We start from the raw sequence: 12,106 nt of genomic DNA on the forward strand, positions 1-12,106 counted from the left end.
CCAGCTTCCATGTGGTCAGTGGCCTTTTGTTTGGACTTTCTAAGTCCTTCTACCTTGGACTCGCAAACAACCCTCCTGGATAGTACGCCTGCACCCTCAAAAGGTGCTCTAAATCCTTCTTTCCCCTTGTTTGCTTGATCCTCTTGTGGGTCAGACTTCCTTCTTTTTTTACTTACACTGGTTTTCATTTCATCACTCATATGCCTTATCTGTGGTCTCTCTATAGCTTGCATCATCTGTCTTTTCACCCTCTCTCTTTTTAGTAACACCTGTCCTGACAGTATCTCTCATATTTTCTTGTTGTTACCCTTTACGTTTTCCATCCCAGGACTGTCTCTCTTTGACTCATGAAACCTGTACTTTGAGCCTCCTTCTAGTCTCTGTGTAACTCGGAGAACTTTTTCCTTTTTGCTCTCTAAACTTTTTCATAGAGGTCTTTCTCTTGCTGATAATCCCTTTCTTTTCATCTTTTTATCAGTTCCTCTCTAGCATTTTATGCATTACTCTTATACTGTCTGTATCACAGGTATAACAAGTTATGGATCTGCATGGAGTACTGTGGAGGGGGCTCTCTTCAGGATCTTTATCATGGTAAGACTGGGATATTATGGTGACGGGTTAGTGTGTATGAAGCTGAGATCTTGTGGTAGATAGGTCTCCTTGTACCAAGCAGGGATGTTTTAGTGGGGGACTCACTTTTTACCAAGGTCGTATGTTGTGTTGGTGGGGTCCTCTTTTACCAAGCTGCTGTGTTGTGAGGAATAAATCGTTTTGGGCCAAGCTAGAATGTTGTGTTAGTAGAAGACTCTGTTTGTGCCAACTAGGGGGTTGTGGTGGTTGGGTCTTTTTGTACCAAGCTCGGGTTTTCTGGCACTGCTTCTGCTAGTATCAAATTAGATAAATTAATAACTTGACCTGAATGCTAATGGACACTAATTGTTGGATGTCAGTAGAAAATCGGAATTCCTTTGACATTCTTAGTGTGAATAACTGGTGGGTGTGAGACTAACTACCCACGCAGCAATTATATTGGGATTACAAGTGGCATTGTTTTGACGAACTTTAATCTGAAACTTGAATATTTCAACTGCAAGTAACGTTGTTTTGACAATCTGTGGGGCATATTAACAATGTGAACAACAATAAAAGAGTGTTACTAGTTTGAGAACAGGGGGGTATTCAAGCACAAAGGAAAACAACACCTATTTGGTGTGTCTAGAAAGCCCTCACTCACCGACCTGGTCGGTGACATGCTTCATCATTGGGCCCCACTGGGATTGACCGAGTGCCACCCCAGTGTGCTTCAAAGCCAGATTTACTGCGGAGCGGGTAATATGAAGATGTGGGAGCTAGGTGACAATCTAAGTGATTGAAGAAAGTGTAAGTGGTGAGTTTAAAAATGCCTTAATTGTATCAAAAAATGTTTTATTGGATGATCAATAAGTCATATTAAAAATGTGTTGGAAACCTAGCTCAACTAGGTTGAATGGTCTGTTTCCAGTAATATTAAGTGATGGTCAACATGTTTCTGCCAATGCTGTTTTTTTTTTACCTTGCATTCCTCAGGACCTATAGTGAATTATACCCCGACGGTATGGACACGCTAAGGCCCACCCTACCAAGGGACGTGAAAGTTAAAAGTCGTCTGAAAAAAGTGCAAATGAGAGGGACCACACAAAAAAATGTTTGGTTTGTTCCCTTTAGTGTCTCTGGATTCTAGAGACCACAAAAATTAAAATGCACTTGCGAGGTGAGAGAATATCACCACGTAGACCTCGGGAGGGGGGTGGTAGCGTATTTGGCACACCGCCTGCGACACCAGGCACCCGATTGTCAACCTGCACGCTCCCTCTGAACCGGGTCTCGACGAGACCCGGGCGGTGTGTCAAATACGCTACCACCCCCCAGGACCAAGAAGCAGGCACCTAGGCTCCCTCCCCTAAGCCAATCACAGCGCTGTAATGCAGCATTATGATTGGTCTGAGGGCCTTACCACAGTGTACAACCAGGAGCTGAAGGGGTGGGCATGTTCGCCATGCAAGCTGTAATGCAGCTTGCATGGAGAACAGGGAAAGTGTGCATGACTGGTTTGGGTGGACCGAGAGGGCTGGGCAAACAGTCATTGCGCACTTAGGAATGGGCAAGCCACTCCTCCTCTGCTCCCAGAGCAAAGCAGCCCTGCCCACCTGCCCTCCCACAAAGCAGCAGGACAAGAAACATAAAATAATAATAACTTTAAATTATTATCATTTTATGTTTATACTTGCCACTGCTTTAAAGCAGTGGACAACGCTCCTTCCATCATAGCTGAGGAGCCGCCACTGCTTGCAGTCGGGTGCAGTTACTGACTGCACCCAACTGCAAAGAGATCTCTAATCATCTTTAAAAGTGCAGGCGGGTTGCCGCCTACACTGTGAAAACACGGAGGAGTCTTCAAAGCAGCCACTCCATTTTTCACATGAATGCGCTCCCCCAGAGCAGTGAGAGTTCACGGCTGCCTTGGGAGCAGCACATTCATGGTAATACAGCACATTGTCATTGTTTGCGTCTGGCTCACCTTTTAAAAGGTGAACCCAGAGCAAACAAAGAAAATGTGCCTTCACTGTAATGCGGCACCAGGTGCTCACTGCGCACATACTTCTTGCTGAGATCTTCTTTCGACTGGAGAGACTAGTGTTCAATGGTGGAAAATAGAGAGATTTAAATAATGACTTAAATAGGCCTACAAAAATGTTGCCAGGCCTGGGTGGCATCTCTAAGTGTTCTTTTTAAACTATTGAGACCTGCTGGCCCAGGAAGTCACTTTTTAAATTAATGTATTTTTTATCGGCAGGCTCAGTGGAACTGGTTAAATATATTGTTTTTCTTCGTATTAATAGAATGTGTTAAAACATAGATGTGTAGTAGGTTTTTAATGTATCTCAGATTTCCAGAATATTCACATAGGATAAATGCCCATATACAAACCTAAATGGATCTCATTCACTTGTTTTGCAGCTAGCCTAAATATTTTAAACGCATCTGGTCCTCTGGGACCTATGTTGGACACTTGTTTTAATGAAATACATCAATTGTCTCTTACTAATAAAGTGTGGTACAACAGCATTCATTGTCAAATAACAGTTTTTAAAAAATAACTACAATTTACAAAAATCGCCTTATTGTAAGCCATCACAAATAGAATCTTGAGAGGGATGGCTTGTTTTTTACTCCACTTTAGTCAAGCAAAATCAAGACTTTTCATACCTCGCACAATTTCCAGCTCCAGAATGTCTGCAGGACATTGTCATATATCAGCAAAGCCTCCTGCCCTCTTATGTTACAAGGCAAGGGGTGTTGGGGAAAACAGAAGGGATAGGTGTGGAGTGGTGGGGGGATATGGAGCAAATACAGGTACGGGATGGGGCACAATTGTAGGCCAGACCGCGGCGGGCTGCCACGGCAACCAGGCAGGGCTGCCCTTGTGGGGAGGGTGGCAAAGGGGTGCATGGCACTATAGATTTCAATGTGCCGCTTCTACGAAGCTTTGATGAGGGGGATCTCCCACCCTGCATAAATGATACCTGACGCATGTATAATGTAGCTTATGGGTTTGCGAAGTGACGCATCTGCCTAGATGCATCACTTTGTAAATATGGCGTAACGTGACACATTATGTACGCTGCCGCAGCATCACAAAAAGTGATGCAACTGCGGCGTAAATGTGACGCAGGGATTCATACATAAGGCCCTAAATTGTGCCAAATCTTATGAGGTTTAAATAAATCCCATTTGTGCAGTACCTCAAAAACACTCACAAGGCAGCTTGTCAACCAATCAAAGCCCATTAGCTAACACATAAGCTTGCCGATGACCAGTCGCTCATCTTCAGCTGCCAGGCAGGTATTGTAGCTGCCTGGCTAGGAGTTGTGCAACCAATGTGACCATCTTACACATCCACCTTAGGTCCGACAAGATGAGACCAGATGACCTATAGACAAGCACAGGTCTACTGCCGCACAAAGGCAACACCATACATGTACCCGAATGGAAAACGAATTAGCATGAAATATAACTCTTTCTGATTCACGAATATTCGCATACTGAAAAATAATTATCCCACCCCCACTTTGTGACACGAACATGAGAGACTTGAAATTTAATTTTCTGAAAATATATTTTGTTTAATCAGATACACATTTATAGCACCATCTTCTTAAGGCAGTTTCAGACTGTCTGTTTTACTATGCTGTAGCTTGGCGGGTGTAAACATAGTTCAACATTGGATTCATTTTACAGGGTAAAGGTCAGATTGCAGTTAGTGTAAAGGCCAGGAGATATTGCACAGCAGAAATGGTTGACATTTTCGACGATCTGGCTGGAGTAAGACCATACTAATGACGACTAATGTGCCATCTTTTTCTTTTGACAGTGACAGGACCGCTGTCTGAGCATCAGATTGCCTATGTCTGCCGAGAAATGCTGCAGGTGAGGCTGAAGGGCACCATTTCACAACCATAAAAAGCTATTTGGTTGTCTGAGTGCTCACCATTTCCCTAGCTCCCTGTGCCTCAAGGATTGTCATTGGCCGTCTGGCATGATTTTCATCAGACTAACTGGCCCACTGAAATTGTTTGACTGAGAAGTTTTCTTCTCTAAAGATTTATAATATTTGATCTGGCTGCAGAAACTGTTATTAAAAATATGTCTTTTGGAAATCAAGATGCCTGTTTTCACATGATTTTTCCTTTGTCTTTCACCTCCATGCCGTTGTGAATTCAGGGCTTGGCCTACCTCCACAATCAAGGAAAGATTCACAGAGACATAAAGGTAATGAAATAATGGTAACTGGGGAAATGCTCTTGCAGTATAATTTCTAGCTAATATGTTGCCAGTGTACTGAAATGACGTGGAAAGAGATACAGCATTGAACCAAGATCACTCAGCTGTAGGCTGATTAAGGTAACATCAGAGGAATTTATTTGGAAAAGTCCAGGAAACGTTTTTATTTTATCCAATGAGGTTCTTAAGATTGTTAGGCTTGTGAGGACATCTTTTTTTGTCAGACAGTCGGCTAAAGCTAATACAGTCTGGCAATTATGCTATCCTTCACTAGGCAACATTACCTCCTCGTCCTGTCTCCCTGTCCCATTCCTGACAAGTGAGCAGCTAGTCTGCTCCCCAGAAGCCTAAAACCTAGCAGAGCTTTTCAGCACTTCCCCCAATATGGCGCCACCAATCCGGTGAGGATAAAGGGGGAAGTGCGTCATAGAACATCCTGTTCTTTTTTTTCTGACTTCGTCAGTTGGCTTCATGCCTAGCGGAGCTTCGGTTCGGGTAAGTGTCCCTTCTGATTTTTTAGTTTGTTTATTTTGGCAGCCTGCTGTAGCGGCTGCTTTTTTCCTTGTGTTTGGGGTTGGTGCTGGGAAATGTGCGTTTTTCTTTTGTGCCTTCTCGCGGCCTGCTTTAGCGGCCGTTTGTGCCTATTTCTTTTCCCTGCCCCTCGCCCTCTAGTACTCGGCCTGCTTTGGCGGCTGCTCCCCTCACGGGGGTCCCGTCTCGCCCTGCTTTAGCGGGCGGGGGCCATCTGTTCTTTCCCTGCGGCGCGGAGCGTCCTTGGGTTTGCTGCCTCCCCTTGAACTTGGGGTTGGTGCTGGGAATTGTGCGTTTGTTTTTTGTGCCTTCTCTCGGCCTTTTTTAGCGGCCGTTTGTGCCTGTTTCTTTTCCCTGCCCCTCGCCCTCTGGTCCTCGGCCTGCTTTGGCGGCCGCTTCTCTCGCGGGGGTCCCTTCTCGCCCTGCTTCAGCGAGCGGGGGCCTTCTGTTCTTTCCCTGCGGCGCGGAGCGTCCTTGGGTTTGCTGCCTCCCCTTGGTGTTTGTTGGGAGGCCGGTCGCTTTTTTTGTGCGTCCGCCCCCTTACCGCCTGGCTTGCGTGGTCGGGTGCCTCGTTGGCTCCTTCTTTGGCTGCCCTGCTCCTCCTCATTGGTGGGGCGTGTGCTCTCCGGCCATGATGCCTGGTGGCCCTCTGGTTTGGCCTTCCCCTTCTGCTGCTGTGGTGGGGCCCGTAAGGGGTGTTTGTGGGGCACTTGCGGCGCGCTGTGCGCTTGGTGCTTCATTCACTGCTACGACCTGAGTTCGTCATGGTCGCTGGACTGCGGCCGTGCCTCCCTGATGTGGCCTGTTTTCGTTTAGTTTCATCGCGGTGGCCTAGTGGTTCGGGCCACTTGCTTTGTGGATGCTGGGTCTGGTGGCTCAGTGGCCTGTTGCATCCGCTGCTGCGGCCTGTGTTCTCGGCCTCATGGTCTTGGGTTCAGGTCCCGGCGGGTCCGCTCAGCCTTTCATCCCTCTGAGGTCGATGTGGTGCTGCCTTTGTGTTTGGTGGCGATGCTACATCTGTCTTTTGTGCTCCACGTGTCTCTTTCTTGCGACGCATGTTATCAGGTGTTTTCGCTCCTGATGCTTCTGTAGTTGTGTTTTGACTGGTTGGGGGTCTGCCTGGGTGTGCCGGTTGCTGTGGGTTTTATTCCCCTCTTGGTCCGAGGTGCTGTTGCTCTGGGGTAGGTCTTGTGCCTTTGGTGGTGTCCTCCCTCGCGGGCCTGGTTCACTGCCTGCCCATGCTGTAGCTGTTTTCTCCGGTTTGCCCTCCCTCTGCCGCTGTCGGCGAGTGAAGGGGGTGGTTGGACATTCCTACACTGCCTCTTTGAGGTCGGACTGTGTCCTTTTCCATCTACATGGTCCGGTCCCTGGTGCGGGTTCCGGGCCCCGGCTCTTTTTTTGCTGGTGTTTTTTTTGGATGGTCGGACCCCGGCTGCGCCTTTGTTTTTTGCATGCCCCGGTGGTTGCCGGTTCCGGTTGCCTGGTCCTTGCGGCCTGTGTCCATGGATTTTCGGTTCGGGGTCCCCCCCTCCCCCGTCTTCTTTGTGAACGCCCCTGCCCCGTCATCCTCTACGGGGGTGGCCTTGCTTGGGGGTGTGTGCCTTCTGTTGTTATAGTTGGCTGTCGTGGTGGTTCATTTCTGGTGTGGGGGCGAGGGTTATTGTTCGTTCCTCTTCCTGGCCTCAGTGATGGGTACTTCCTATTCTACGCCCTGTTTGTGTCTCGAGGGGTTCGTTCTTTCTTTCCCGGGCTTGCGTTCGTGTTGGTGGCTTTGCTGTCCATCCTGCCTCTGGTGCTTCTCTGTGGCTGCCTGGCGTCCCTGGTTCTGCTGGATGCGTGTCCTGACCGTCCAGCGGTTTTCTCCGTTTGCTGTGGGGGTCCTTCGCTACCTTTCCGAGTGCTCCTGTTCGGCCTTTCCTCGGCGCTCAGGGTTTTCGCCCGGCTCTTGGCCCCTCTGGTGGATGTTCTTCATTCCTGTGGGCTGCAGGTGTTTCCCTATCTGGTTGACTGGTTGTTTTTGTCTCCTTCTTTTTCTCCAGATCTGTCGGATGTGGAGCGGGTGTGTCTTCTGCTGGGTTCCTTTGGGTTCCTTCTCGACCCCCAAGTGTCCTCCCTGGTGCCCTCCCAGTCCCTGTGTTTCCTGGGGGCTCTCTTCCACATGGACCTGGGCTTGGTGTTCTTCTCCCAGGTGCGCCGGTTGGCTTTGTGTCGTCACCTTTTCTGACTTCTGTCCATCTCCCGGGTGTCTGCCTGCCTCTGGTTGCGGAGTCAGGGGGAGATGGCGTCCGCTTTGCGTCTTCTTTCTCGGGCCGGGCTGCGTCTGTTCCCCCTGTTACTTTGCGTCCTGTCACACTGGGATCCTGCCTCCTTGATCTGCGAGTCTCTCATCCCTGTCTCTCCGGGTATTCGGGCGGATCTCCGGTGGTGGTTGTCCCCTCTCTCTCTTTCCCGGGGGTTCGATCTCCTTCCTCCTCAGTCTGTGGTTGTGTTGTCCACGGATTCCTGTGCTTTGGGGTGGGGTGTCGTTCTGGGTGCCTCCGAGGCTCAGGGTCGGTGATCCTGTTTGGAGTCCTCCGGTCCTCGGACTGGAAGAAGTTGGGGCGGTTTGGTTGGCTCCTCTTTGGTTCGTTCCTCTCCTTCGGGGTCGGACGGTCTCTGTGCAGACAGTCGATCAGGTGGTTCGTTCTTTTGTGATTCACCAAGGGGGCATGTGTCGTGCTCTGTTTCTCCTTTCCCGGGAGTTCGGCCTTTGGGCCGAGCCGAGTCGACTCTCTTGTCTCTGACGGCGGTCTGTCTTACGGGGGAGGAGTATGGGCCTGTGTTTTTTTGAGCTTGGTGTTCCCCTCCTCGGTGTCCCTTTGTCTGTCCCCGGATATGTTCGGCCTGATTGTCCTCCGGTTCCGCCTTCCTTGGCTGGCTCTGTTTGCCTATGAGGAGTCCGCCCTTCTTCCTCGGTTTTGCTGCATAGTTGCCTCTCCGTTGGCATGGGCTTCCGATGCTTTCTCGATTCCGTGGTCGAGGGGTCTGCTGTTTGCCTTCCCTCCGTTTGCCTTTATTCCGTTGGTCCTCCGGAAAGTTGGTTGGGATCGAGCGGAGGTTCTCCTGGTGGTTCCGGAATGGTCTGGGCAGTCTTGGCTCCCCCTTCTGCTGGCCTTTTCTGTTTCCCCTCATGGGAGGTTTCCCCTGTCTCCCTCCCCGCTGCGGGCTCCTCTTCTGGGGGTTGCCTCCCTGCGTCGCCTCCGGCTGGGATTTTGGCGCTTGAGTGGTTGAGTTTACTGGGTCTGGGTTGCTAGGTTGAGGTTGCCCGTTGTCTCCAGCTTTCTTGGCGTCCTTCCACCTTGATGTCGTGTGTCCGTCACTGGAAGGATTTTTCCTCCTGGTGTCTTGTGAGGGGTATCTCTTCTGCCTCCTGTGAGGCTGTGAAGGTTTTGGACTTCTTGCGGAATGGTTTCATCTTGGGGCTTGCGGTTTCTTCCCTACGGGCCCAGTGGGCTGCCATTCTTGCTTTCCGGGGTTCTTCTGTTTCCTCTGTCTCCCCGTTGGTGGCTCGCCTTCTGCGGAGTTTCTTGCTTCAGCGTCCTGTCTCTTGTTCTCCTGTTCCTCCTTGGGATCTTCCCTTGGTTCTCCGGGCTTTGACGGGTCCTCCCTTCGAGCCTTTGGACTCCTTGGCCCTGAAATTACTTTCTGCTACGGTTATTTTCCTGGTGGCCATTGCTTCCGGGCGGAGGGTTGGTGTGATTGGGGCCCTGATGGCTTCCCCCCCCTTCTTGCTCTTTTGCGTTGATACGGTCATTCTCCGTCCGTGTCAGTTCTTTCTTCCTGAGGTGGTGTCTTCTTTTCACTATCAGGAGGATATTGTTCTCCCTGTGTTTTTTCCGGCTCCTGCCTCTCCCGAGGAGGAGCTCCTCCATTCGTTGGTTGTGCTGTGGGCTCTCCGCATCTACTTGGAGCGTACGGCTGGTTTCCGTAAAGTTGATTCCCTTTTTGTCACCTATGGCCTCTCGGGGCTGGGGCTTCGTCCTTCTTTGGCCTCCTTGTCTCGTTGGGTATGGGGCGCTGTGGTTTCTGCTTACGATTCTGCCCTCTGTCCTCTGCCTTCTTCTATTCAGGGTAGGTCGGCTAGGAGCGTGTCGTCCTCCTGGGCCATGTTCATGGGTGCCTCGTTGAAAGACGTTTGCAATGCTGCCACGTGGGCTTCTCCCCATACTTTTGTTGCACATTACCGTCTTCAGTTGGGGATGGCAGCCTTTGCTGCCTTTGGGGCTTGTGTCCTGTCTTCTGTACATGATTTATAGTCTGTACTGTTTTCTATTGATTAAAATGGGCCTGTTTTTTCTCATACTTTCTGGTCTGTTTTTTTCTCACAATCACCGTGTGCTTGGGTATGGGCTCACTTGTCAGGAATGGGATGGGGAGACAGGACGAGGAGGTAATGCCCGGTTACTGACCGGTAATACACATTACTCCGAGTCCTGGTCTCCCCATCCCATTCCTGAGCCCTTCCCTCTCTCCCTGGTTTGGGTTTTCTTTGGGTGATTGTCTGTTTTGTTCTGGTTTTCTTTGGTATTCTCAGGATGTTCTATGACGCACTTCCCCCTTTATCGTCACCGGATTGGTGGCGCCATATTGGGGGAAGTGCTGAAAAGCTCTGCTAGGTTTTAGGTTTCTGGGGAGCAGACTAGCTGCTCATTTGTCAGGAATGGGACGGGGAGACCAGGACTCGGAGTAATGTGTATTACCGGTAAGTAACCGGGCATTCTGTGTCTCTGATTTCTGTCACATTGATTGCAGGACATGCTTTTTGCAATATTCCCATATTATTGCTGAGCCAACAACTACTCTCTAGAAGCCATAACAGACTTTGATGGCCCATGCAATACAGTCTTTTGGGTTCCATTAGAATGTGGGGCGGATCGCCACGGTCCGCATGCCGGTGGCGATCTGCCCGACATCCATCCCCGCCCCCCATATACCCCAGCCATATTAGTATGGCGGGGGGTACCGCTGTGGACTGGAAGACCGTCAGCCGCTTTCCCGCCTGGTGGACAAGTCAAACGGGCGGAAAAGGGTTTAATATGGTGGTGGTGTCTGCTAGACACCACCATCCATAGTAGCATGGGAGCGGAAACATGCCTTACCGTGGCGGCAACATGCGGAATTCTCTTACGGGGTCCCATTGCGGGCCCCCAGGGTATTGCTGGATGGGGGGTGCACATAGGGTGTACCTACATTGTCATTGACATGGTGGCAGGCACCTCGCGGCACCTGTCACCTTGTGCATGACAATGCACACAGTGCATTCCCAGCATTGTGGCTGGCGGTGCTCACATGCTGGGAATGGAGGATGCCACGGTGGCATCCTATCGCCGGTTCGGGACCGCCGCACCACTGGCGGCCGTTCCCAGCACCGCTAGGATGTGGGGAGACGCAAGTCCGCCCGCCATCCTAAAGGGCCCCTTTGACTTGTGTCCTGAAAACATGAATACCATCATAACGTGAATTATCGCCTCACGATAATACTGGTTTAGTGTTCATCTGAAGAAAATGCCACTCCCATAACACCTGGCACTCCCATCAGCACATGCCGTGTATATTTCTAGAGCAGGAAGTTGTTCTCCAGTTTAAGGTCTTTTTGTATTTTCCACGCCTCTGCAGGTGCTGTGATCACTATGATGTCTGTCAGTTTCAGTTTATAAAAAAAATCGTTTTTGATCTGAACTGAGATCAACAATTTTAAACATCATACACATGCAGCAATTTCCACTCTTATCGAGTGAACTATACATAATTACTAAAACATCTTTAAGAAACACTTAATCATTTTTAATGGATAGCTGGCCTGTTTTTATAACACTGTATGAATAATGGAAACAGAAAAGTGCACCATGCATCTTGATCATTTTTCAGAACAAGTACAGGTACTTCCTCAGGACACTTTGTGCAACTAGAGCTGGCTCTGTTTAAATATCGTTATTTGTTTAGTTGGTGACGGGAGATATCATTTGAACTAAGGTTATCACTACCTTTAGGGGCAAGTATGAGAGCTATTGTATGATGTCTTTCCCTGCCAGGGATACCCACAGCTTTGCCACTGCCACGGATATTTGGAGCTCTGCCATTGCAGAAGATATCTCCTGCACTATCCAGTCTGAGGTTACCACGAGCTTACAATTGTATCATCAATATAATAGCTTAATAGACCCATTTATTAAGTTCAAGAGCTACCATGTACACAGACTCTTGGTGTCAACGCCTCTCTCATGTTCATCAGCACAGTATTATCTGCAATATGTGTATTGTTTTTGGACACCAGGGTGTAGGGTTTCCATCTTTCTATCACTCAAGTGTATTAAGACATAGGGAGTAATTAGACCTAAGCGCTCCTAAAAAGCAGAGTCCAGGCATGTAGGAATCTGTTGAGGGGCTGAGATAAACAAACTGAACCGGAGTCCTTCGTAGTTTAAACAAGATGCTCTGTAGGGGAGCTAGAAGCAGAACATATCCAGAATCTGCACCTTCTAACACAGGGCCATGTTAGCTACCTCATTGTTAATAACAGTGTGCTAAAACCTATAAATAAATGACACCACACAAAGCCCTCAGAAAGCACATCAGAAAGTAATGGGGACTGCTCAGCCTGCACGTCCCTTCTTACAGGCCTGTCAGAAGCCCTGGTCCACGCTCTCTTGATACTTAGGGCATGATTATGAGTTTGGGGGATGGGTAACTCCATCACAAACATAACGGATATCCC

The 12,106-nt window shown here is 49.3% G+C and overlaps 1 protein-coding gene across 2 annotated transcripts in view; it reads left to right on the forward strand.

Annotated features, from left to right (window-relative positions):
- The window catches only part of LOC147692459 (mitogen-activated protein kinase kinase kinase kinase 5-like), a 742,536-nt gene that overhangs the window by 340,038 nt on the left and 390,392 nt on the right, over positions 1-12,106 (forward strand). For both annotated transcript variants that reach the window (XM_086938659.1, XM_086938658.1), the window contains exons 4-6: positions 527-591; positions 4,412-4,467; positions 4,762-4,809. In XM_086938659.1, coding sequence (XP_086794785.1) covers positions 527-591; positions 4,412-4,467; positions 4,762-4,809 — 169 coding nt within the window. The remainder of the gene's footprint in view (positions 1-526; positions 592-4,411; positions 4,468-4,761; positions 4,810-12,106) is intronic.

Source organism: Lissotriton vulgaris, chromosome 9, assembly GCF_964263255.1.
Source record: "Lissotriton vulgaris chromosome 9, aLisVul1.2, whole genome shotgun sequence".
NCBI lineage: Eukaryota > Metazoa > Chordata > Amphibia > Caudata > Salamandridae > Lissotriton > Lissotriton vulgaris.